Source organism: Gamsiella multidivaricata (assembly GCF_025024155.1).
Source record: "Gamsiella multidivaricata strain RSA 2152 chromosome Unknown BC939scaffold_98, whole genome shotgun sequence".
Classification (NCBI taxonomy): Eukaryota; Fungi; Mortierellomycota; class Mortierellomycetes; order Mortierellales; family Mortierellaceae; genus Gamsiella; species Gamsiella multidivaricata.
This window is the reverse complement of record NW_026251806.1, coordinates 41,762-61,382: the sequence shown is the minus strand read 5'-3', so window position 1 is coordinate 61,382 and position 19,621 is coordinate 41,762. Positions and strand designations below refer to the sequence as shown.

The window sequence follows — 19,621 nt, the reverse complement described above, 5'->3', positions numbered from 1 at the left end:
GGTGCTACATAAACATGCCATCCTTTGCAATGGCTTCGACGATCCGCACCTCCGAGTCCTTGAAGCACGCATACATCCGTCGCTGCAGCGGCCGAGTATGCCATCCCGTCATGTCTCCCGACGATACAAACGTTGGAACTCCCGATCCTGAAGATGAAGCCCATGATGGATCGAACGTCTCGATCACAAATTCGCGACAGGTCGGCTTTGGAAAATTTGACTGACCGGACCCTCCAACCGAGAACAGTTTGTAGACGCAATCACGCTCAGAGCCATCTTCAACCACCGATTCGGTCTCCTCCAAGATCCTCTCCACCAAGCCGTATTGCTCAGAGAGCTAGCCCACATGTGGCAGATATGTATATAGGACATGCTTTGTTAATTAGAAAGTAAAGATGCTATTTGCAATTGCGAATAGCAAGAGGCATCAAGGAATTTCAATAAACGCAGGCACCTCACCTTTTGCTCTAGGGTAATAAAGTGTCCCATGACCAACTCTGCCGCCTTGAATTTTGCGATAATGGGCTTAAGGTCCAAGTCCTTCTCAGAGAGAGACAGTTCGTTCCAAGGGAAATCTGTCAGATCTTGTGCGAGCCCTTGAAGTGCCTTCGCCACCGTCTGGCTCACCCTTGATACTGGATGAGAGACTAGCGTGTCGTAGGCGAGCAGGAACACTGTCGGAAGCAAGCTGTTAGGACAAAAAAAAAAAAAAAAAAAAAAGAAAAGAAAAGAAAAAAATGAGTTGGGCCACTCTCCAGCTCTAATCTTCATGTGCTGTTGCCTCAAAAATAAAATAAAAAGAAGACACTTACTGGACAAAGACCTGACATGTGGTGAGTGAATTAAGGTAGGCCAGCACCTTGGTCGCCTCTTGGTGATGATCAAATAGAGGCTTCTGCTGTCTCGCAGGAAGAGGTTCCGATTTCTAAGTTGCGTCAAAAATCTTGTTTAGAATGTGCATAAAACGACGATATGTTCCGCCTTCAATAAAAGGTGCTGGATACGGACCTCCCAGAGCTTCTGCCAGAAATTGCCACTGTCTGCCATGCGAGTACTCATCTGTTGCTTTTCATCGTCCCAATCTTTTGGCGAATGCCAGCGGATAAAGTCGCCAAGTACGCAGCCAGGATTGGCGGCCTTGAATGCGCTCATATCTAATACACCAATTAGCAAACGGAGACTTGTATTCAGCGAGTCTGGTCCAGATAATCTATCCCGAAAAAAAAGAGTACAACGAAGAGTCGCCGTTTACCTGAACTGAGCTGTGCAGATTGCATCTGCGCCCTTGTTTTGGCAGCGTCCGTGGAGGATCCCAGGCTCTCAAATATTTCCTCTTGTTCCTGAATCATATCTTCCGTCATATATCCAGCGTCCTAAAACATCATACGATCGGATTAGCTTAGCGCATGAATACGCTACATTAAAAATAGCATTGCGATCAAAAAGTCAATGGAAATTACCTGGAGCCTTGGTACCACCAGGGGCGCGCCCGTCTCCAAGAGGACCAAACCTTTGAATGCCTCACTCTGTGGACCGGTGCTTTGGGATGAGTTCATATCTTTGACTGGCTCTAGGAAGGTCCCTGTCTTATGGTCCATCAAGTTTTGCGTCACTTCGGCCAAATCATCCACTGAATGCCCGGGTTCGTCAACAGCTTCTTTTGAGAGCGTGCTCGCTTGAGTGATGTTATAGTCCTGTTTACTGCTGTCGCTCTTAGCGTCCACACTGGTACCTGTATTTGTGACAGGTCCCGAAGGCACTTCAACCAACAAGGCAGGGTTGGGTGCTGTATTTATGGTTGACTTAGATGAAGTCGGTGATGAAATTGCTGAAAACATGGAAGAAGAGATATCCGCAGCCGGGCTCGAGTCGGAAACACCTTCCTGACGTTCGGCGTTTTCCCGTGCGATACAGCAATTGAGCATCGAGAGCTTTTGGTGCAAAATGTTGAATCGCAAGTCGATCGCTGGTACTTTTGACTCCATTTTGCGACTTCTTTGATCCTCGTCAAGTATCGCCGATTGGTCACCTTCGCGCTGGTCAATGACGGGTTCTGGTAAGACCTGAATCAAGGGTATCATCTCCTTTTTCTCCCAATGTTCAGCGAACTGCTTCAAGAGGTCGGTCCATGCAGCCTTGAGAAATCTCATGAACGATATTGGATAGGAGACATGTGAATTGGGAGCGACCACGTCGATGAGATGTTGTAGCATCTTCCAGAGAAATGAGCCGCACGGAACAGTGGTCGCATGGCGAAAATGAAGGCCCAATTCTGCAGCGGAGACGACTCGGTCAACGCACGGTCCAGATCCCCGGCGTTGGTCTTTCCGCTTCGATGTTGTCGATGGCGGTGCAGAAAGTGGTGATCCTGCAGTAAACAATGCCTGGACAATATTCTCGACATCCACAGCATCCACCATGGCGATAGATCCTTGGATGAGCCGGGCGCCTTTGCGTAGTAGAGACGAGTAGGAGCGCTGATCTCTGTCTGAGGAACGATCCTTGTCGCCTGCCTCAGAATTGCTTGATATCTCCATGCTCCAGGAAGAAATGATATCCTCGAGAATCCCGCTCAAGAGCCCATAGTCATCCGATTTGAAGAGAGGCTTCATGAGCCAAATATTGGCCCGACTTGCGTCCATATCTGTCAAGTTTTTGCTGTCCAGATAAACCGTACTAGGCGCAGATGCTAGTATTGTAGTGGATGCATGAGAATTGACCCATCTAGTATACAAAAGTGCACTCATCGCAGGAAAAGCATGCATCCTAGACCTACCAAATCTCGCCACGAGCTGCAAAGACTTTAAGGGATCATTGACTGGCCCAAACGGTAGGGTCGGTGAAGTTACCCTAGAGTCGTCCGCTGACTGCAAGTCAGCTTCTGTAGCACCGCTCCATTCCCGCCAGTTATTGTCAGGCCACCTGCTCAGTTGATAACTGAATAGTCCGGACACATGAATCTGCTCCTTGACCTCCTGACTATAGCCGCCCGATCCGTCAAGGTCTTCCCCACTAGTTGAAAACTCGTCGTCGATACCCATTCGCTCAATGAACAGCTCCAAGATACCAGAAAGGTTCGTGTACTGTGCCGGAGGATAGGGAACCACTACCGTGTTGAACCGAACCTCGATCGCCTGGTCCTCTGCAGTCTCTTCCAGTCCTAGTTCTGAGTCGCGGGCGTGCGGAAGCTGCGGTTGAATGGAAAGCCCGGTATAAGTCCTGTTCTTAGGGTGACCTGTGGGTACGAACACTGGAATATTGCAGCCAGTGTTTTGAAAGGCGATGGCGAACGATGATAGCAGCAGCTTCGCACTTCCAAGATCAACGATGACTGAGATGGCATCCGACGCAGGTGAAAGGACGAGTATATGTGTTAAGCCCGTCCATCGATGGAGGATGTGATGGTTCTGTCTCTCAAGAGATGTTGCCAGAAAGTCGAGGTCTATCCGTTCGACGCCAGCAGCGATTCGTGCCTTGGCTGGGTGGTATTGGTACGAGAGAATATAGGATGTATTCTCCAGGTTGATAGGCGCACTGTGCTGGTACACTTTTGAGAGGGACTTTGGCTGAGCTTTGCTTGCGCCCACGGGCTGATCGGCAACAGTATCGGAGTTCTGTTGATCCTCGCTGAGGGCCAGCGCAAGCTCCTGGTCGAGGTCTATGGCGCCTTCGGTCGTGGGCATGACGCTGGGGTTGAAGACACCGTAGCTACCGTGTACAAGTCCCCAGTGCTTGAGGCAGTTCTCAATCTGGACAATGAATCTCTCCCATGGTCCCGAAGTTGTGTAGTCAATGAACTCAAAGCTATCAAAGTCGTCTGTCTCCATGGCGCATCACTGTTGCTGGTGTCTGGATGGCGTATGCTTATGTTGGCAGAATCTCTCGGTCCTGTGCTCTTGTTTTAGAAGATAAAAAGACAAGGGAGTTCGGTCGATGCAAACGGATGCAGGGGCACAAGGTCGAAAAGGGGAAAGAGGAGTTTTCTTTATTGTTCAAGGTGCTTCCATGGGCAAAGCGATCGTGCACGGTGGTTTGTCTTCGTGGTGGCAAACATGAAGGGAATGCGTGCGGCACGTGAGGGTCGCACTATCAGCTTGAAAAGTGGACGCCCCGCTGCTGGTCAATGAAAAAGGTCGAGGTGGTAGTCTTGGGTTTGATCAGCACCTGTTCCGCCTCGTTCACATACGATGTTTGGTTGTGTACGCTCCCAGACGCACTTGCAATCGTTATCTTGGGCACATGCAAGGGGCCGGTCTTGAGTGGGACCAGGGATACGGCGTGTGTCGTAGTGGCACCAGGCTAAAAGCAACAGTTCATTAGCTGAGTTAGTCGTTGAGCAAGGAGCAGTTACCGCAACTTAGATAGAGCACTTTTCTTTGTCGCACCTCGGCAGAGAATAGACGCTTCTTGTGTCCGCAAAGCAGCCAGTTTTCATAATCGACCATGATGTCGTAGTAGAAATTGTAGGATTGCTCCCTATCCTTATTCGGATTCCAGTATTCCGAGTTTTTGACCTGCACCTTGAAAGTCGCCGGCGTCCCTATAGTCAGCTCCTGAGGATTGTCAACAATGATCTCCACGGTAGTCAGCACTTGTGATGTCGGAAGCGGCACAGGGAAGGAGATTTGAAGCGGCTGGTTTGAGGCGCTCAGAGCCATGATCTGATCGTATTCCAGCTTCTTGTTATCCTGTATGGTTCAAAGGAGTACATCAGTCAGTACACAGCGCAATGGCTGAATCGACATTGTGTTTCCAAGCCGGTTTTGAGATGAAAAGATACGATTACCGAGAACATATCCTTGAGAATGCCGATCAACGTCTCGCGAGTTTTTGGATCATGATACGCCAAGATAGTCTCACAGCTAGCGACGTCCAGCGGTGGCAACTCCAGGCTGTCTGACATCCCGTAAGCCATATAATCAATGCCCTTCAAAAGATGACTCTTCAAGTGCATCGTGAGGAAAGAGCCATGTTGATCCAGCTGCGCTTTGGCCAGATCTGCCTCAACCATGGATGTAAGAGCCTTCTCGACCTCTACATTTCGCAGATTCAAATGAGAGAGGAAGAACAAGGGCGGAAGCGCGTCAAGGCAGGATCCTTAAAATGGGTTTGAAGGACCAATGTCAGCGCAGTATGCGAGAACTTACCATCGCGTAAACTGTGATACGTAACAATAAAGTGTGCCTGGGGGTCGGTGTCTATAACACGCGTGGCAAAAGCGTTAGTACGTTATCACGCATGTCTTTAGCGCAAAGAATCATTGTTAAATGATTACCTTCCATATCCATTGGGCGGGATATCTTAAACACGAAACTTGCATGCTGCCTAGGAAATAATGTCTGCAGAAGTAAAGGTCAGCCAGCCAGCATTGAGAGAAGGAGAAAGAATGAGACATGATCATTGTCCAAATGCCGTTACCATTTCGCCTGCAAAAGGTGCTTGCTTATATTCTTTGATGCGAGCTGGATGGCGGAGGTCGACATTGAGAATGCGGATAGGAACATAACTTGCACATGTCATATCCAGCTTCAAATTAAGGCTAGAGTTGTGAAAACAGTGCAAAGCACGGTTGTTAGAAGAAAAGAAAAGAAAAAAAAAAGAAAAAAAAAAGATCAAGCACAAGATGCTTAGCGACGGGAATGAAAACTAGGGAAGCGGACATACCAGTCGTCGCGCCAAATAATGGAGTGAGAAACTTGCAGCGGCAGAACTGTCTCAAGACCCGTGGTTAGCGTGAACGTGTGCCGCTTAGAGTTGGGAGTGAGATAATGAACAGCCAGTTTGATCAAATGCTCGCTGCTGTTCTGGTAGGTCTCATATGGGACTGTGATGGCCAGCGTTTCGTTGGGTCCAAAGGCCGGCAGAGAGATGGCCTCATAGTTCTCGAGATCGATATCTCCAGTTGTGGCAGCGTCCTCGCTACCCTCAGATACTTGCTTGGAATATGCAAGTGTTGGGACTTTGAGCAGGGACATACCCTCTGAGGCAGGGTATAGGCTGAGGCTGGCTTCCGCAACCTTATTCCGTCCACTCGACACATGGACCACAAATGTGCTCGTCTGTCCGAGCTCCATCTCCTGCGGCAAAGTGATGCTGGCCTTCAGTGCCTTTGGATGAGAATCAACGCGGAAGATGCGTTTCCTGCTCTCCTGCAGAAAGTCGTACAGGAAGACCAGCTTCCCTATCTTCAGGTAAACCTTCTCCAAGACATATGTCCCCGACGCTAAAGTCTATGTTGAGTGAATGATGCAGCGCTTATTTTTAGTCACAAAAGCCAATTAAAATGGACAAAGAGAATAACGTCTCACGATAACTTACTTCACAAGTAACCCGGAAATTATTCTTGCCTGGCTTCATAACTCCATGCCGGATGTTAAACCATAACTCATCTACTTCGCCGCTGACCATCCTGACAGACAGCTTGTTAAATTCGATGTCCTTTTGTCGGAAGCAGAGGAAGAAAAATTAGGGTCACGAAGTCATAGAAGGATCCCCAGTATGGAGCAGGTTAATAGCCAGTCCACTCACTTTGGGTAGCTTGTTATCTATCATGATATCCACGTATGAGCCATCATCGTCCTGAAGAATGTCGACTACGGAAACAACCTTGACTGCGAACATTGGTGCGAACTCATGATGAACCTCCTGCCTCAGCTCTTTGGACGTTGCAGCGTTGAACAGTTCGTTGGAGTAAAACAGCTTATCGTCGACTTTAAGGTCGTCCATGTTCCTCAGCAGCGTGAGACACGCCTCGGTATATTTGACTGTGTCTCCGAGTTCCTTCAGGCATTTAGCGTGCTTGATGACCAGCTCATTTTCGAGCACAGTCCAGCGACTGTGTCCATACCGCCATGTTATCGACTCTAAAATCCTCGCTGCCTCTGCGTACCTTTTCCTATAGCTACAAAAATGGCGGAAACTTGTAAGCAAACATAATGCAGTATAGGAATGGGAATGTGCTCACTCTGGTGACTTACTATTGGAGTGCAGCGACATCACCGTGAAGAAGTAAGGACGAGCGATGGCGTCCACTTCCATCATATCCTCTGATTGCTCGAGCAGTGACACTCTAGATGGAACAGAGATGATCCCATCAGCACTGGGGAGATGCTATGTAGATGACGTTCTTGACATAGCCCTTCCAAGACTCACCATGTACAGCGTGTCGAATGTTTCGTCGGTAGAGACAGCGTCCAGTAATTCCTTTGACATAGGTTTTCTTTCGGCCTCCTCCGTAGTGTTTAAAGCGGGATCCTCATATCCTAGCGACATTGTAAAAGGCAGCTCCTTGGGAAGTCGGCCATGCTGAATACCAAGCTTGTCCAGCTGAAAAAAATGCATACAATCATAAAGGTTAATATCTATCTCCCTATTTGAATTGCAATAAGTCTGAGATCTCAGCGAATAACATTATGTGGTACCTGTTGACGTGCAAGCTGAAGGAGTTCTGCTTTTGCGCCGTCCAAAAGAACTTGGCTCATATGTGGATCCTCGTTCGACAGAGGGATGGTCTCATCGCATTCGTTCACTATTGACATGCATGCGGAGTAAATCCATGATTCCAGGAAGTTTTCCGTCAGGTTCAGCTATGGATTGGAGATAACGTGCGTCAGATAAGGAAAACACTGAACGGGATATTCAATACCAATACTCGTTGAGTCCAGAGACCGAGACTGCATACCACATGCTCTCGAACGGTTCTAGCAAAGGACGGAATGAATAGCAGCGCTCTGTGGCAAATCTCGATTGGTCGCCGAAGTCGGAAAAGGAGATTACATTGACGTCCAAAGAGATATGTTCTGAAATCAAACACAGATATGGTGTTCTGCATGATCAGGTCCCTATACGGCTTTCTGTCAAGGTCCAGCAAGTTTGCATCGTCGTCTCCCTCCTGCATTCCGCCAAACTTCCCGTACCATGCCAAGGCATTATCTAGAAAGAGTGAGAAGAAAGAAAAAAGTAAGCGTCAGTACGTAAAGCCAAACGACACGAATGGCCCAGGTATACATCGCCTACATACCTCGAAGGATTTGGAAGAACGATGCCTCAAGCTCATCGTATTGCATTAATGCCTCCTCGTGCAAGTTCATCATCTCGTATGCATTGGTAAGGCCCTCCTTGAGGATGAAAAATGTGCAGTAGTTCCACCCAGGCATCTGTCGTTGCGAGTCCAATCGCCGAATATCCTCCTCGAATGTCATCACGTTCTGATCGAAGCTCGCCACGATGCCCTCCTTCACCTTTTCTGTAAAGTCGGCCCAGAGTTCCATCTCTGACATTTCCGTGTCTGCCATCTTCACTTGAGCCACCCTACAAAAGTATCGAGTTAGAAAGGGAAAATGTTAGGGACCCAAAGCATTGCCTCAGTCTAACGGCCTCGAGCGATTTCGCGGATAAAGACGCAGACGCACCTATCCTTCTTGTGAATGTTGAAGTCGGCCTTAATCCTGTCATGGACGGAGGATCGTAGGAACTTTGTAGCCCTTGCGCCCTCCTGGTTACTGATGTGAACAATGAGCCACTCCTGGTTCTTCTTTTTGGTGACACGGTCAATCCATTCCTTGATCTGCTGTTTCACAGTCGTCCTGTACGTTTCATTGTCCTATCATATAGAGGATATGTCTGCGTCAATAAAACTGCGGTTTGTGAGTAGTCTACTGAGTATTACGCCTAAAAGAGAGGAAGTACCTCGCAGTTGACAAAGTAGAGGTTCAGGTACGGGTTCTGAAGCAAAGTCACCGGGGGGAGGTTCATGGAAGACTCTGGGGAGAAACGCCTGAACTCAACATCGAGCATAGCAATATTCCGTTTAGTCCGGTTGTTGCTTGGCCTCCAAACCAAGTTTCGGAGGGGCAGCCGAGCCGCCAGGTCCTTTTCGATATTAGGCAAGTTACCGCTTTCATCGCAGTCTGAATATGAAGAGGTGGGAACGAGAGTGAAGTCGGTGAGCAAAAGAGAATAAGGTCAAGAAACACTGTTTCCCGCATAACGATGATGGGTTCGTATTACAGGTGACAATAACGCGCTTCGGCTCCATAACGGTTGAGATGGGATCCCCTGAAGGCAGCGATGAAGAGTAGAGATGTAGGGGAAGGCGATGCAATTAGGGGTAGAAATGTGCTGGTCGTGAGGGCGCTGGAGCGGGATGATGGTTGCAGCTTCTGGCAATAGGTACGAAGGTTTGTGTGCTTAATCGCTTACGCCCTGCCTTTCTGCCGCTTTGAATGTGACGTGGAAAGACGATCTTGGTGGCAACGCGACGCGACTCACGCGTTGCAGCGACCTTCCCAATAGGTGGATGGGGTCCAAGCGGTGCTCGATATCTCTGTCCGCTAAACGTACATGTACATGCAAAGATGCTGTACTGGAAGCTATGACCTTCCCCTTCATTCCCGATGCCCTTCTTCTTGACTACAGACTATGATAGGCCGAGCTGTCGCGTTTAGCGCGCGCGCCCTGTCGTCGACCTGCATCCATGCATCTGACAGGTGCTACAGGTACGACTCTCCTGCACACTTCATGCCAGCACCGTCTTATTCTTCAACCTGTTTGCTCTTCGTCTTCCTCCCACTCTTCTGTCCTTTCCTCCTCTTGTCTTCCTTTATTACCTCCTGATACTCCTCAGTTACATTATCCTCTGCTTCCTTACTTTTCCTTTACCCTTCCTTTCTCACTCACGCATACCGCAACAAATGATCAGGACCTGCCTGTACACCATCTCGGCGGCCATTGCGATAGCCTCCAATGTCTTTTTCCTATCTTTGGCGGTGTTCCCGGACTTGACACCTGTGAATGCGCACCTTTGGCCCAAACCCGTGCATGAATGTCATGGTCATCGGACCATTCAACTCTCCAAGGACTTTCGCTTCCAGCTACCACACGATGCCCACCCGAGACTGGCAAGCGGAGCTGCTCGCTACAGGAAAAGAATTCTGGTCAGTAAATTCTTGAGTCCAGTGCCAGTCGATCCTTCTCTTCTAGCCTTGGAAGATCGATCCCAGGTCGCAGACGTCAAGCTGGACACAATTATAGTGGCTATTGAAAAAGGCTCCTCGGCCGACGCCTTGGGTTTGGAGACAGATGGTGAGAATGATGACTAGTGCCTCATGACATTTAGCGCCTACACAAAGTGTAAAGAGGAGTCAGTTACTCACCCAACTTCTACATTCCTACGTTTATTAGAATCCTACAGACTACTGATCGCCACGGACGAAGACCCCAAGGCGCCTTTTGAAATTGACGCCCATCAGTGTGAACAGATGTCAAACAAGCCATTCCCACACAGCGTCAAGGGCTTCATCAGGGCAAAGACAATCGTAGGTCGCACGCGCCATCATCGATAAGATACTTTTTTTTTCGTGTTAACTAGACGTAATCCAATGCGATCAATGCGATCAATCCGATAAAAGATTACAGACGGGTTTTGTGAGGCAATCGTGATGAAGACGACGCTAACTTGCTAGCATCTATTCCTTATGAAATATGTCGTGGTAGTACGGGGCACTGCACGGCATGGAAACGTTCGCCCAATTGGTGACAAACAATCTGCATGACGGTACAAAGGAGATTGCCCGTGCTCCCGTCCTCATCCACGATCAACCGCTGTTCCAGCACCGTGGGCTGATGCTCGATACCTCCAGGAACTATATCTCTATAGCTGCTCTCTACAGGACCATCGATGCCATGGCTATGAACAAATTCAATGTCTTTCATTGGCACATTGCGGACTCGCAGTCGTTCCCTGTCGCGTTGGATGACGTCCCCGGCACCAAACACGTGGATGAAAAGGATGAACAACAGAAAACATCAGGTCTGCCGCTCAGTCAACTAGCCTCCAAAGGCGCCTATGCCAGTGATATGGTGTACACCAAAAAGGATATCCTGAAATTCGTCAACTACGCCCTCGATAGAGGCATCCGCGTCATTCCTGAGATCGACATGCCTGGCCACGCCTGGTCCTGGTCGCGTTCCTTCCCAGAGATCACATCCTGTCTGGACGGTTATCCCAGCTACAGTCGATTCAGTGCGGAACCCCCGAGCGGCCAGTTGAACCCGATCATTCCCAAGACGTACGAGGTTGTTCAAGGCGTCTATGACCAGTTCCTCCCACTTTTCAAGGACAAGTATGCCCATGCAGGTGCAGACGAGGTTAACATTAATTGCTGGAACAATACCGATTCTGTGGTGAAGTACATGAAGAGCAAGAATATTACTAGGGATGCCTCTGGGTTCGACAGCATTCTGAACGAATTTGTCTCAAAGCAGCACGCGATGTTGCGAAAGGAAGGCAAGACACCCGTCGTCTGGGAGGAGCCATTGCTGAACCACAACCTGAAGACTCTTCAGCACAGTAAGGATACCGTGATCCAGGTCTGGACGAGCGCAGCAAATATCAAAAAGACGGTCGAAAAGGGATACAAAGTGGTCGCTGGATCGGCCGATTATTGGTACCTTGACTGTGGATTCGGAGACTGGCTTGGCAACTGGACCCTAGGCCGCTCATGGTGCGACCCATATAAGGGCTGGCAAAGGATTTACTCGTTTAACCCGATCTTGGGGCTGACTCCTAAGGATGCAAGGAGTGTCCTTGGCGGTGAGGCACTTCTTTGGACGGAGCAGGTCGATGATACCAATTTGGATACTAAGCTGTGGCCCCGTGCCTCTGCCGCAGCCGAGGTGAGTATGGTGCTTCGATATACCGCCGAGGTTTTTGAGAGCAACTGCTTTGAGCGAGAAAGGGTCCTTGATTGGATTCTCATTCTGGATCTTTATGGTTTTCAAATGCGAAATTAGGTGCTGTGGAGCGGCAACTCGGACGACAGCTCGACCCGCCTGTGGAATGGACCTGAGCAGAAAGCAGACACACTTCGTAGCATTGAGGCCGAGAGCAGAATCAACGAGCACCGGTTCAGGATGGTGTCCGAGAAGATTGGGGCAGAGCCCCTGCAGCCGATGTGGTGCGTGCAGCACCCAGGGCACTGTCTCTGGCCCATTTACGACGAGAAGCCGGAAGAGTCGCCATACTAAATGTCTATTTCGGTTAGGCTCTGCATCTGTTGTTAAGTGGCATACAGACGTAGCTTGGAATCAATAAAAGGGAGCATGTCTTTGTGCAAACAATTCATGGTCCAGGTGATGAGCGCTGTGGTCAAGTTGAAGCAGTACACGAGTCTCCATGTAAAATCTGTAAGTAAATCGGATACGAACGAGGTGCTGACTGTGCAGTTAAAGGACGGATGGCCGCTGGCAGAGGCCTACAAGAGTTGGCAGAGGACCGTGGCGGTACCAATGCCGACAGCACCACAAGTAGCGTCGACGGTCAATTCACCGGTGATTACGGAAGCTCATAGGCTAAAGCTGATTATGCAGGTCAAAATTGGAGAGCGTGGGGGGAGGATAAGCACGAGTTGCGACTAGAAAGTAAATCGAAAAACATTCTCACCACTTTTTTATTTTTGCGTAAATGTCAAGCCGTACTTGCTGTTAATGTGGCCTGTGCTTGACCACTTTGTTTTCAGTAATAATGCTAGTTGTTCTCACAGCACCTCGGCCACCTGGCGACCACTATCCTGTCTTTGATCTGAAGCCGGTACCTAGCTTGCGTCGACCAGATTTAGAGCGAACAGAATGATACTCAAAACCATGCAACTGCCGCCTCCTCTCGCACTATAAACATATCACCTTTATGATAACGCCATCAATTCATTCATTAAAAGTCTATTCATTTTTTCTCTGACCTAATTGAAAAGTTTTGCATTGGCTTTTATTAGGGCATGATATGTGAATAATATAGGAATCGGCGCTTTGACAGGTAAAAAAAGTCCCCTAGTTGTGGTCAACAACGAGCATCTCCACAGAGACATCGTCGTCATCTCCCTCATCGTCAGAATTATCCTGTCTATCCGCATCAAAGTACTCTTCCTTGTCGCCTCCCATGTATGCCGGCGAGCTGCATGCAGAAGACGCTGTCTTTTCTGTTACGATCTCTTGCAGGTCCGCGGGATGCAAATGTTCGCTGTCGTTCCTCGAATGTGCAGTGATGGTCGGCTGTGCGGCGACAATTCGCGTGGCGTGCGAGAGTTGAGGCGTCTGTGCATATTCAAGGTCCATTGGAGGTGTCGCAAGATAGGTGGGTAGTGTTCCTGGAGCGGCAGCAGAGGTGGCGAGGTCGGTTGCGGAAGCGGAGGCAGTAGCATTAGCGGCATTGATACGCTTTCGGTTCTCGAACAAGATCCTGTTCTCCTCCACCAGCATATTGACCCATTCCATTAGTCTTCGCTCCGTATCCTTGACCGCCGTCTTGCCGCTCAGCTCCCTTAGGAGTCCGTAAATGTGGGGCATACCCTCAGCCATGTAATGGTACGTGACGCGTCCGCCTGTTGCCTGGTAATGATCGACGAAACGTGCGCAATCGTCCCGAAGCACCTCTCCAGACGAGTAAACGATGGCCATCTCTGGGAATTTGGAGTGGTCTTGGACGTAGAATGGCGAGACGTGGGGGTCATGAATCTCTTTGGGTCCTGCATAGGAGCGCGCGATCTTCTTGAAGACCTGTGGAGGCATAAAGTCTGTCTTGCGGTTGTGGGCCATGGAGGGCGAAGTCGACTCATTGGCATCCAGGCGAATCCAGGGAGAGATGCAAAGCAAAGCGCGAGGGGGTGGAAGGCGGTTTTCATGAAGGACATAACACGCATTCAAGATGATGTTTCCGCCAGCACTGTCGCCGCCTATTCATAGACGAAGATCGCATGTGGATACAAAAAAAAAAATGAGTGCCCGTGTTCACATGGTATTACGGAGTCGGTGGCAGGAGCTAAATCGTTCATTGCTGTTACCAAAGATGATCTTTCGTGGGTTCCACTTGATCTCATGGACCAAGAAACGATACGCGGACAGGTACTGATCTCGCTGGTAGGGGAACTTTTTTTGAGGTGCGAGATCTATTGTTTGTTGAACATTGCACAGGATCTGGTTAGCTCTATTGAAATGCGGTCGAGCATGTCTTCTTCCGTCTACACCCTGTCATTAATGGCTCAGATATTTATGGACGCGCTTTGTCCGCTTCCTTGGTCATGTTCACTTTAGGTGTCCATTGCACGAATAAAGCAGTAGTCAGCCGTATTCGCCCTCCGCTGAGGCGTACAAGGCTCTCAATAATTTGTTTTTTGTTTTTTTCAGTTGCCAATGTGGAGAGGAATGAGCTAAGGGGGAGGGTCCCATTTTCTATCCGTTGTGCCTGCTTCCGCTGTCATTTCCCCATTTTGCAGGTGGAGAACATATATGAACTCCTTTCGCACAGAACTGAGCCATGGGTTCCTGTCCGCTCCACATGTGTAATTGAGCTATGCTGTGTCTCCATGAGTTGCCCTCCCAAACAACCAAAGTGGAAGAACAGGCAGAAAAATAGAGAGCACATGTGAAAGATATGGAGATAGAGAGCGAATAGGGGAGGGGAAATTACCATATTCCACCGAGAGGATGCGCAAGGTCTTGTTGTGGACTTTTTTGAAGTGTTGGACCCAGGAACAGAAGATGTTGTTGTACATCTCAGCATCACCAAAGACGAAGCCGCCTCCGTGAGCGTACAGCATGATGATGTCGACGCCCTTGAGAGAGACCTTCCAAGTGGGATTGCCTCCGCGGGTCTCTGATGGAATCTTTTTGGTCTCGAGGGTGCCGACCCAGTAGGCTTTCCAGGTGTCGCGCTGCACGACCATGCTTCTCTCGCCAGGGACGAGCACTGTGCGCAGGGAAATGGCAGGACTGTACCATTGGTATGGGAACAGAGCAGCGGCGAGATAGACGATGCGGATGAAGAAGTGTGAGTGGAAGGGGACGTGTTTGGGTGCGGTTGCACGCAGATAGGCTGCGTAGAGCAAGGTAGGGATGATCATGAAGATTAGAAGGATGAGGGCGACGAAGGTGTGCAGGGCCACCCGGATATATTTGAGTGGTTTTGGGACCATGGCGAGAGCGGTCGTATGTGTGAGTGTGGGGAGAAGGTGAGGGGGCGCTTTATTTCCAACGAGCGAAGGGGATGTGGGTGTGGACTTGGATCGGTGTGGCAGCCAAGGGGTGCGAAGGAAAGGGAAAGGCAAAGAGGAAAGGAAGGAAGAGGAAGAAGCAATGGTTCGTTTACGATAAATGTACAGTAGTCAGCACGAATAGAGTTGATGCTCTGTCCTGAGGATGTGAGCAATGTCGCGGTTCTCGGGCGAAGGGAGACAGGAAGGTCCGACTGCAATCTTGGCCACCGCACCGGCTGAGCTCCCACCCCACTCGAGCACAACAACAACAACAACAACAACAATAATAACGACAATAATAATGAGTTCTGGTGCAACAACCCTATAGCACAGACGCGGTCCAGATACATATGCAGTTTATCAGCGTGGCTACCCTGCTGGCCTCTGGAAACGTAGGCATCTCTGCACAGACCTGGATCCCTCAACAAAACGCGACACAGGACTCTCTCTTTTTTTTTTTTTTTTTTTTTTTTTTTTACAGCGACACCGTCCGCAGCAGCTTTTTCATGGCGCCCCTTCCTCCCTGATCCCAGGCTGACTCCCCTATTTGCGTGCATGGCTGGATATCCCTCACACAGCCTCCCCCTCCTTGCTGTCCCCAGTTCAATGGGCTGTCTACCGTCCGCTATCTATGACTTCCCGCCATCAGAAACCTCGTTGGCACCAAATCTCAGTATAGTCGGTTTAAGGGCTCTGTAGATCGCGCAACAGCAGCTCTGACACTCACCTGCGACTGAGACACCATTCAGCTGCCAGTGTGTACACACCGCCCAGAGATGACACTCTATGTCTTCATCCTTCATCTTTCCCGCCTACAATGCCTCTTCGCTCCCTCGCACCCCCCGGACTCCTCCCTCCACTGCATAATAATCTGAAGCGACACCCGCCTGCTTACATTTCTGTCACACAAACAGTGTGTCCGTGCTGCATCCCTCTCTCCTGGACTGGACCCTGCCGCCACCAAGCTTCGATTGAGGCAGCTCCTCTTCCCCTTGACGGACCCTACCCTACATCCACACCGAACCGGCCCATTTCCGCATGTCGTCCATGCTGTGGCATCCCATCCCGGGAAGACTCCAATCCGTCTCGGTGGCCGACAAGAACAACATCTGGGGCGTCACCCTGGATCTCCAGCTTTGTAAACTCAATGCAAAGACCCAACAATGGCAGCTGGTTTCCGTCACTGAGCCCATCAACGGATCGAAATTCTCAGCTTCCTCCGCACACTCCAATAGTTTGGCGAACACAGGAAACGTCTCGTCATCGGCCGCCTCGATTGCCACCAAGGCCATATCGTCCCTCTTGCCGTCTTTGTACATTCCGTCTGTAGGAGCCCTTGGGCACCAACAACAACAACAACAACAACAACAACAACAGCAGCATCCTGAGCCGCAAAATGATGGCTCTATACGATCTTTGCGTCACGAAAACTCCATACCGTTCTCAGAGTCTGATTCGGACGCAGAGACAACGATTCAAGTCTCTGCTGCCTCAGATGGGACAGTAGTCAGGCTCGACAAATCAATGAAGACATGGTACTTGATCACTCCGCAGAACAACGAGGACTTTGAGAAGGATGTCATATGGATCGATTTAGGGCACTTCTGGAAATGTGTCAGGTAATACTCAAATCAAATAGCAAAAAGTCATTTGCCGTTCAAAGATGCTCTAACAGCCTTTTATCTTGACAGTGTCGCCTCAGTCTCACAGATCTGGGGCCTGGATGGTTGCGGCTCTATCTATTACGGCACATCGGATCGTTTTATCCAGCTAGAGTCATCCACCACGTCGGGGGCAGAGTATGACAAACCATTGTTCACCCATATCTCTGTCGGGACCGATAACATGGTTCTTGCAACCGATGCTCATACTGGTACCGTCTTCCGGCTTAAAAAGCATCCAGCATCATCCCACCCTCCTGTCTGGACTGCCCTCCCAGGCACCGGTCCCGGAACATCGCTTCATATGACCAGCTGCAGCCTCTCAATGGCGGATTACATTGTTGGGGTCGCCCTTAATGGTCATGCATACAGCTTCTGCAACGACAAGTGGATCTGCATGGGTGGAGGCGCAATGTTGAACAGTATTGACGTCGGGACAGATGGATATGTTTTGGGAGTCGATAGGGATGGCGATCTCTTTGGATGCCAGCTTCAGAGCACGGTTGTTACCCCACGCATGGTCTCGAGCCAAGGGCTGCAATTGACCCGAAACAATAAAAGCTACGAGGCTGGACCCGAATCTCCGCAGGCACCCAACTTGCCAAGCATGTTGACGACACCAAGGGTTCAGACGGCGTCCAAGAGACCGATGGCTTCACCGCGAGAGCTCTTTGAGATGGCTGGATCAGAAAAGGGGTCATCAATATCGCCGAATCGAAACCGATCTCCGACTTCAGATAAAGCAACAGAACAAGCGCCCGTGGGCTTTATGGCACAGCCCTCCCACAGCAATTCTTATTCTTCTCGATACGACCTTGCAAGATCTGAATCCCAGCGGAGCAAGAGCAGCTATGCGTCAGATATCGGCGTTGCTACGACGCTGACAGGGCTGGCCGTCTCTCAGGCTTCGCGGGACAGACCCGGTATAGCGCCAACAGCCCTTGGAAACGCTTTTCCAAAACCTACGGGTAACGGATATCCCTCAACCAGGACTACACCGCTCAGAATACGAACCACGATGCTTGGGAGTGATGGCACTAGTACTTCAGGTATGCGTGTATACTATATATGTACCGGTATCGTTTGATTACGTTGGCTATATTATGTTTATAAGCAATGGATCATAACAAGGTTTATTATAGGCCGCAGTGCAGGAGATTCATACTTCTCATACAAGCATATCACTCCGACCGGAGCCAGTGACGACATATCACTACTTGCGAGTTTATTGCCTAATGGAAATCCATATCCAGAAATGTCGCGTGTATCCTCACAGAGAAAGTCAGACGGCTCTCTACGTTCACCCCTGGACTATCTGCCTCTATCAGCGAATTCATCCTGTGGATCCAGACAGTCTGTGGAACAATGGCATAACAACAGAGGAGATAGATGCAATGAGCAAAGTGGGGGCAAAGAGGAACTGGGTACTGAGGATCAACCTGGGTTCTTCGAGAACGCCCCTCAACCCCTAGGCCAGGAAGTCGGTTCCGAGCCATCTCATGTGGATTCAAGCGGACTGTGGGATGCTAATGATGGTGGCAATGTGGTCGCTTCTAAAGAGGAATTGTTCGACAGCGATAATGCTCGTATAGACTACGATATCCATAGACGTATGATTAACTCTGAAACGCAGAAAATCACATCCCCAAATTATGAGGAACCATCGGGATCGCTCACCAAACCACTCAATCTCCTCCGTGGCAATGGCGCGCTCCCGTCTGACAAGACCGAGTGGATAGAGGCTGGTGATACAGATGTACGAATGGAGAATGCGACCGAGTATGTGAATACGACTCGAGTACCCGTTCAAGGGTCCACAAGCTATGATGTTCTTCACCAAGATAAGCTGGGTGGACAAGGGGTAGGAGAATGGGGAGGAAGGGATCGACTGGACATGAACCAGGATAAAAGGGAATATAGCGCGGCGTACCCTCATAACAACATCGACATTCATTTCCCTCTACCGCCGTTCCCGGATCCCAGATCTTCCTACACAACCGTCCATAGCTCGGATACTGCAGTTCAGGCTCGGCAGGTGCTATCACCAGATCGACGACATTACCAAACAGCGAAGATCCCCGCAGTAGGCATCGGATCCATTTCTGGAGATAAGGAGGAGCTCGAGAGCGAATGGCAAGAGGATCGAGGTCAGGAGCCAGCGTCGGTTTTGCTGCCGCATCGACCCAGCGACGCTTCAGAAGTTTTGATGCTTCAGCAACAAGAGTTTCTGCGGTTGACACGATTAAACAGCGGTCCAAACACTCTACCTCCCAGCATCCCTTTCAACGACCTTAAGGATCGCAATAACCAAGGTGACAAGGAAAGTTTATCAGGCGAGGAGCGCGAACCCGGATACTATTCTGCTTGCCATTCTTCTCAGGCCAGAAGTCCTTACGGAGCTCCCGCGGCCTACACGACCTCAGCGGCCGTTCCCAACGCATCCTCCAATCTGGAGATGCACAAACTGCACAAAAGACGCGTCCCGCTGTCTTCGAACCATTCTCAGAACACTAACAACAACAACAACAACAACAACGAGGAAATACAGTCTCGCCCTTCATATTCATCTTCGCACTTGCAGAGCTATTTGGACTCGACTTATGCAGCTCGGAACACAGAAGAGGCGCGAAAGAAGCGTATGAGCACAACGGGAACCGGGCAGCAGCTGGAGTCTTTTTCGGATGGTGGCGACCCAACTGCCGTGCAGGGCTACACTGTGACGGATGGTGTTCGCCAGCAGCCTTCTCAAGCCGGTCTTAGTGCGACCCAGAGTAGGATCCAGGGTGAGGATGACCAAGGACGATGGATCGGCACCCCAACAACAAGTGATCCTCGGGTTGCGCAACACGATGTTGAGGTGCCCAAGTCCAAATGTTGCACTATTCTCTGACATGTACTCAAATAGTAATCGTTGTAAACATCATGTGTAGAAAA

General features: G+C 49.8%; 6 protein-coding genes across 6 annotated transcripts; 3 read left to right on the top strand and 3 right to left on the bottom strand.

The window, feature by feature from the left end:
• Nucleotides 1-4: 4 nt before the first annotated feature.
• BC939DRAFT_481319 (Rab3 GTPase-activating protein catalytic subunit-domain-containing protein) lies at nucleotides 5-3,827 on the bottom strand (the record flags this gene model as incomplete). The annotated part of the gene is made up of 7 exons (XM_051559014.1): nucleotides 5-337; nucleotides 460-688; nucleotides 813-925; nucleotides 1,009-1,154; nucleotides 1,253-1,373; nucleotides 1,461-2,689; nucleotides 2,777-3,827. 7 exons carry the CDS (start codon nucleotides 3,825-3,827, stop codon nucleotides 5-7), a joined length of 3,222 nt encoding a protein of 1,073 aa, XP_051407320.1.
• Nucleotides 3,828-4,009: 182 nt separating this feature from the next.
• BC939DRAFT_466538 (uncharacterized protein) lies at nucleotides 4,010-9,179 on the bottom strand. The gene is made up of 17 exons (XM_051557659.1): nucleotides 9,010-9,179; nucleotides 8,689-8,909; nucleotides 8,412-8,602; nucleotides 8,021-8,310; nucleotides 7,682-7,932; nucleotides 7,422-7,586; nucleotides 7,153-7,326; nucleotides 6,978-7,069; nucleotides 6,529-6,901; nucleotides 6,319-6,438; nucleotides 5,665-6,230; nucleotides 5,419-5,539; nucleotides 5,276-5,339; nucleotides 5,148-5,198; nucleotides 4,787-5,034; nucleotides 4,386-4,688; nucleotides 4,010-4,299 (listed from the first exon to the last, which is right to left on the bottom strand). Exons 1-17 carry the CDS (start codon nucleotides 9,035-9,037, stop codon nucleotides 4,090-4,092), a joined length of 3,468 nt encoding a protein of 1,155 aa, XP_051407319.1. The 5' UTR covers nucleotides 9,038-9,179; the 3' UTR covers nucleotides 4,010-4,089.
• Nucleotides 9,180-9,692: 513 nt separating this feature from the next.
• On the top strand, nucleotides 9,693-12,027 carry BC939DRAFT_507561 (glycoside hydrolase superfamily; the record flags this gene model as incomplete). The annotated part of the gene is made up of 4 exons (XM_051560895.1): nucleotides 9,693-10,083; nucleotides 10,183-10,316; nucleotides 10,495-11,676; nucleotides 11,794-12,027. 4 exons carry the CDS (start codon nucleotides 9,693-9,695, stop codon nucleotides 12,025-12,027), a joined length of 1,941 nt encoding a protein of 646 aa, XP_051407318.1.
• A 96-nt stretch (nucleotides 12,028-12,123) lies between these two features.
• On the top strand, nucleotides 12,124-12,631 carry BC939DRAFT_507560 (uncharacterized protein; the record flags this gene model as incomplete). The annotated part of the gene is made up of 2 exons (XM_051560894.1): nucleotides 12,124-12,385; nucleotides 12,531-12,631. The coding sequence occupies 2 exons, from the start codon at nucleotides 12,124-12,126 to the stop codon at nucleotides 12,629-12,631; spliced, it is 363 nt and encodes a 120-aa protein (XP_051407317.1).
• A 117-nt stretch (nucleotides 12,632-12,748) lies between these two features.
• BC939DRAFT_466536 (alpha/beta hydrolase fold-domain-containing protein) lies at nucleotides 12,749-15,088 on the bottom strand. Its single transcript, XM_051557658.1, has 3 exons — nucleotides 14,462-15,088; nucleotides 13,836-13,940; nucleotides 12,749-13,727 (listed from the first exon to the last, which is right to left on the bottom strand). The coding sequence occupies exons 1-3, from the start codon at nucleotides 14,964-14,966 to the stop codon at nucleotides 12,826-12,828; spliced, it is 1,512 nt and encodes a 503-aa protein (XP_051407316.1). The 5' UTR covers nucleotides 14,967-15,088; the 3' UTR covers nucleotides 12,749-12,825.
• A 1,626-nt stretch (nucleotides 15,089-16,714) lies between these two features.
• On the top strand, nucleotides 16,715-19,614 carry BC939DRAFT_466534 (uncharacterized protein). Its single transcript, XM_051557657.1, has 2 exons — nucleotides 16,715-17,736; nucleotides 17,830-19,614. Exons 1-2 carry the CDS (start codon nucleotides 16,872-16,874, stop codon nucleotides 19,575-19,577), a joined length of 2,613 nt encoding a protein of 870 aa, XP_051407315.1. The 5' UTR covers nucleotides 16,715-16,871; the 3' UTR covers nucleotides 19,578-19,614.
• The last annotated feature ends 7 nt before the right edge of the window (nucleotides 19,615-19,621 follow it).

Bases quoted from the DNA above. Each gene is read 5' to 3' on its own strand.
- BC939DRAFT_466538 (XM_051557659.1), bottom strand. From the start codon at position 9,037: ATGGAGCCGAAGCGCGTTATTGTCACCT. The intron at 6,902-6,977 runs GTAAGTCACCAG...CCATTTTTGTAG, and splicing joins GATGTCGCTGCACTCCAATA to CTATAGGAAAAGGTACGCAG. The intron at 6,231-6,318 runs GTAAGTTATCGT...CACTCAACATAG, and splicing joins ATTTCCGGGTTACTTGTGAA to ACTTTAGCGTCGGGGACATA.
- BC939DRAFT_466536 (XM_051557658.1), bottom strand. From the start codon at position 14,966: ATGGTCCCAAAACCACTCAAATATATCCGGGTGGCCCTGCACACCTTC. The intron at 13,941-14,461 runs GTAATTTCCCCT...AACAAACAATAG, and splicing joins CATCCTCTCGGTGGAATATG to ATCTCGCACCTCAAAAAAAG. The intron at 13,728-13,835 runs GTAACAGCAATG...GTCTATGAATAG, and splicing joins CCCACGAAAGATCATCTTTG to GCGGCGACAGTGCTGGCGGA.
- BC939DRAFT_466534 (XM_051557657.1), top strand. From the start codon at position 16,872: ATGGTTCTTGCAACCGATGCTCATACTGGTACCGTCTTCCGGCTTAAA. The intron at 17,737-17,829 runs GTATGCGTGTAT...GGTTTATTATAG, and splicing joins TGATGGCACTAGTACTTCAG to GCCGCAGTGCAGGAGATTCA.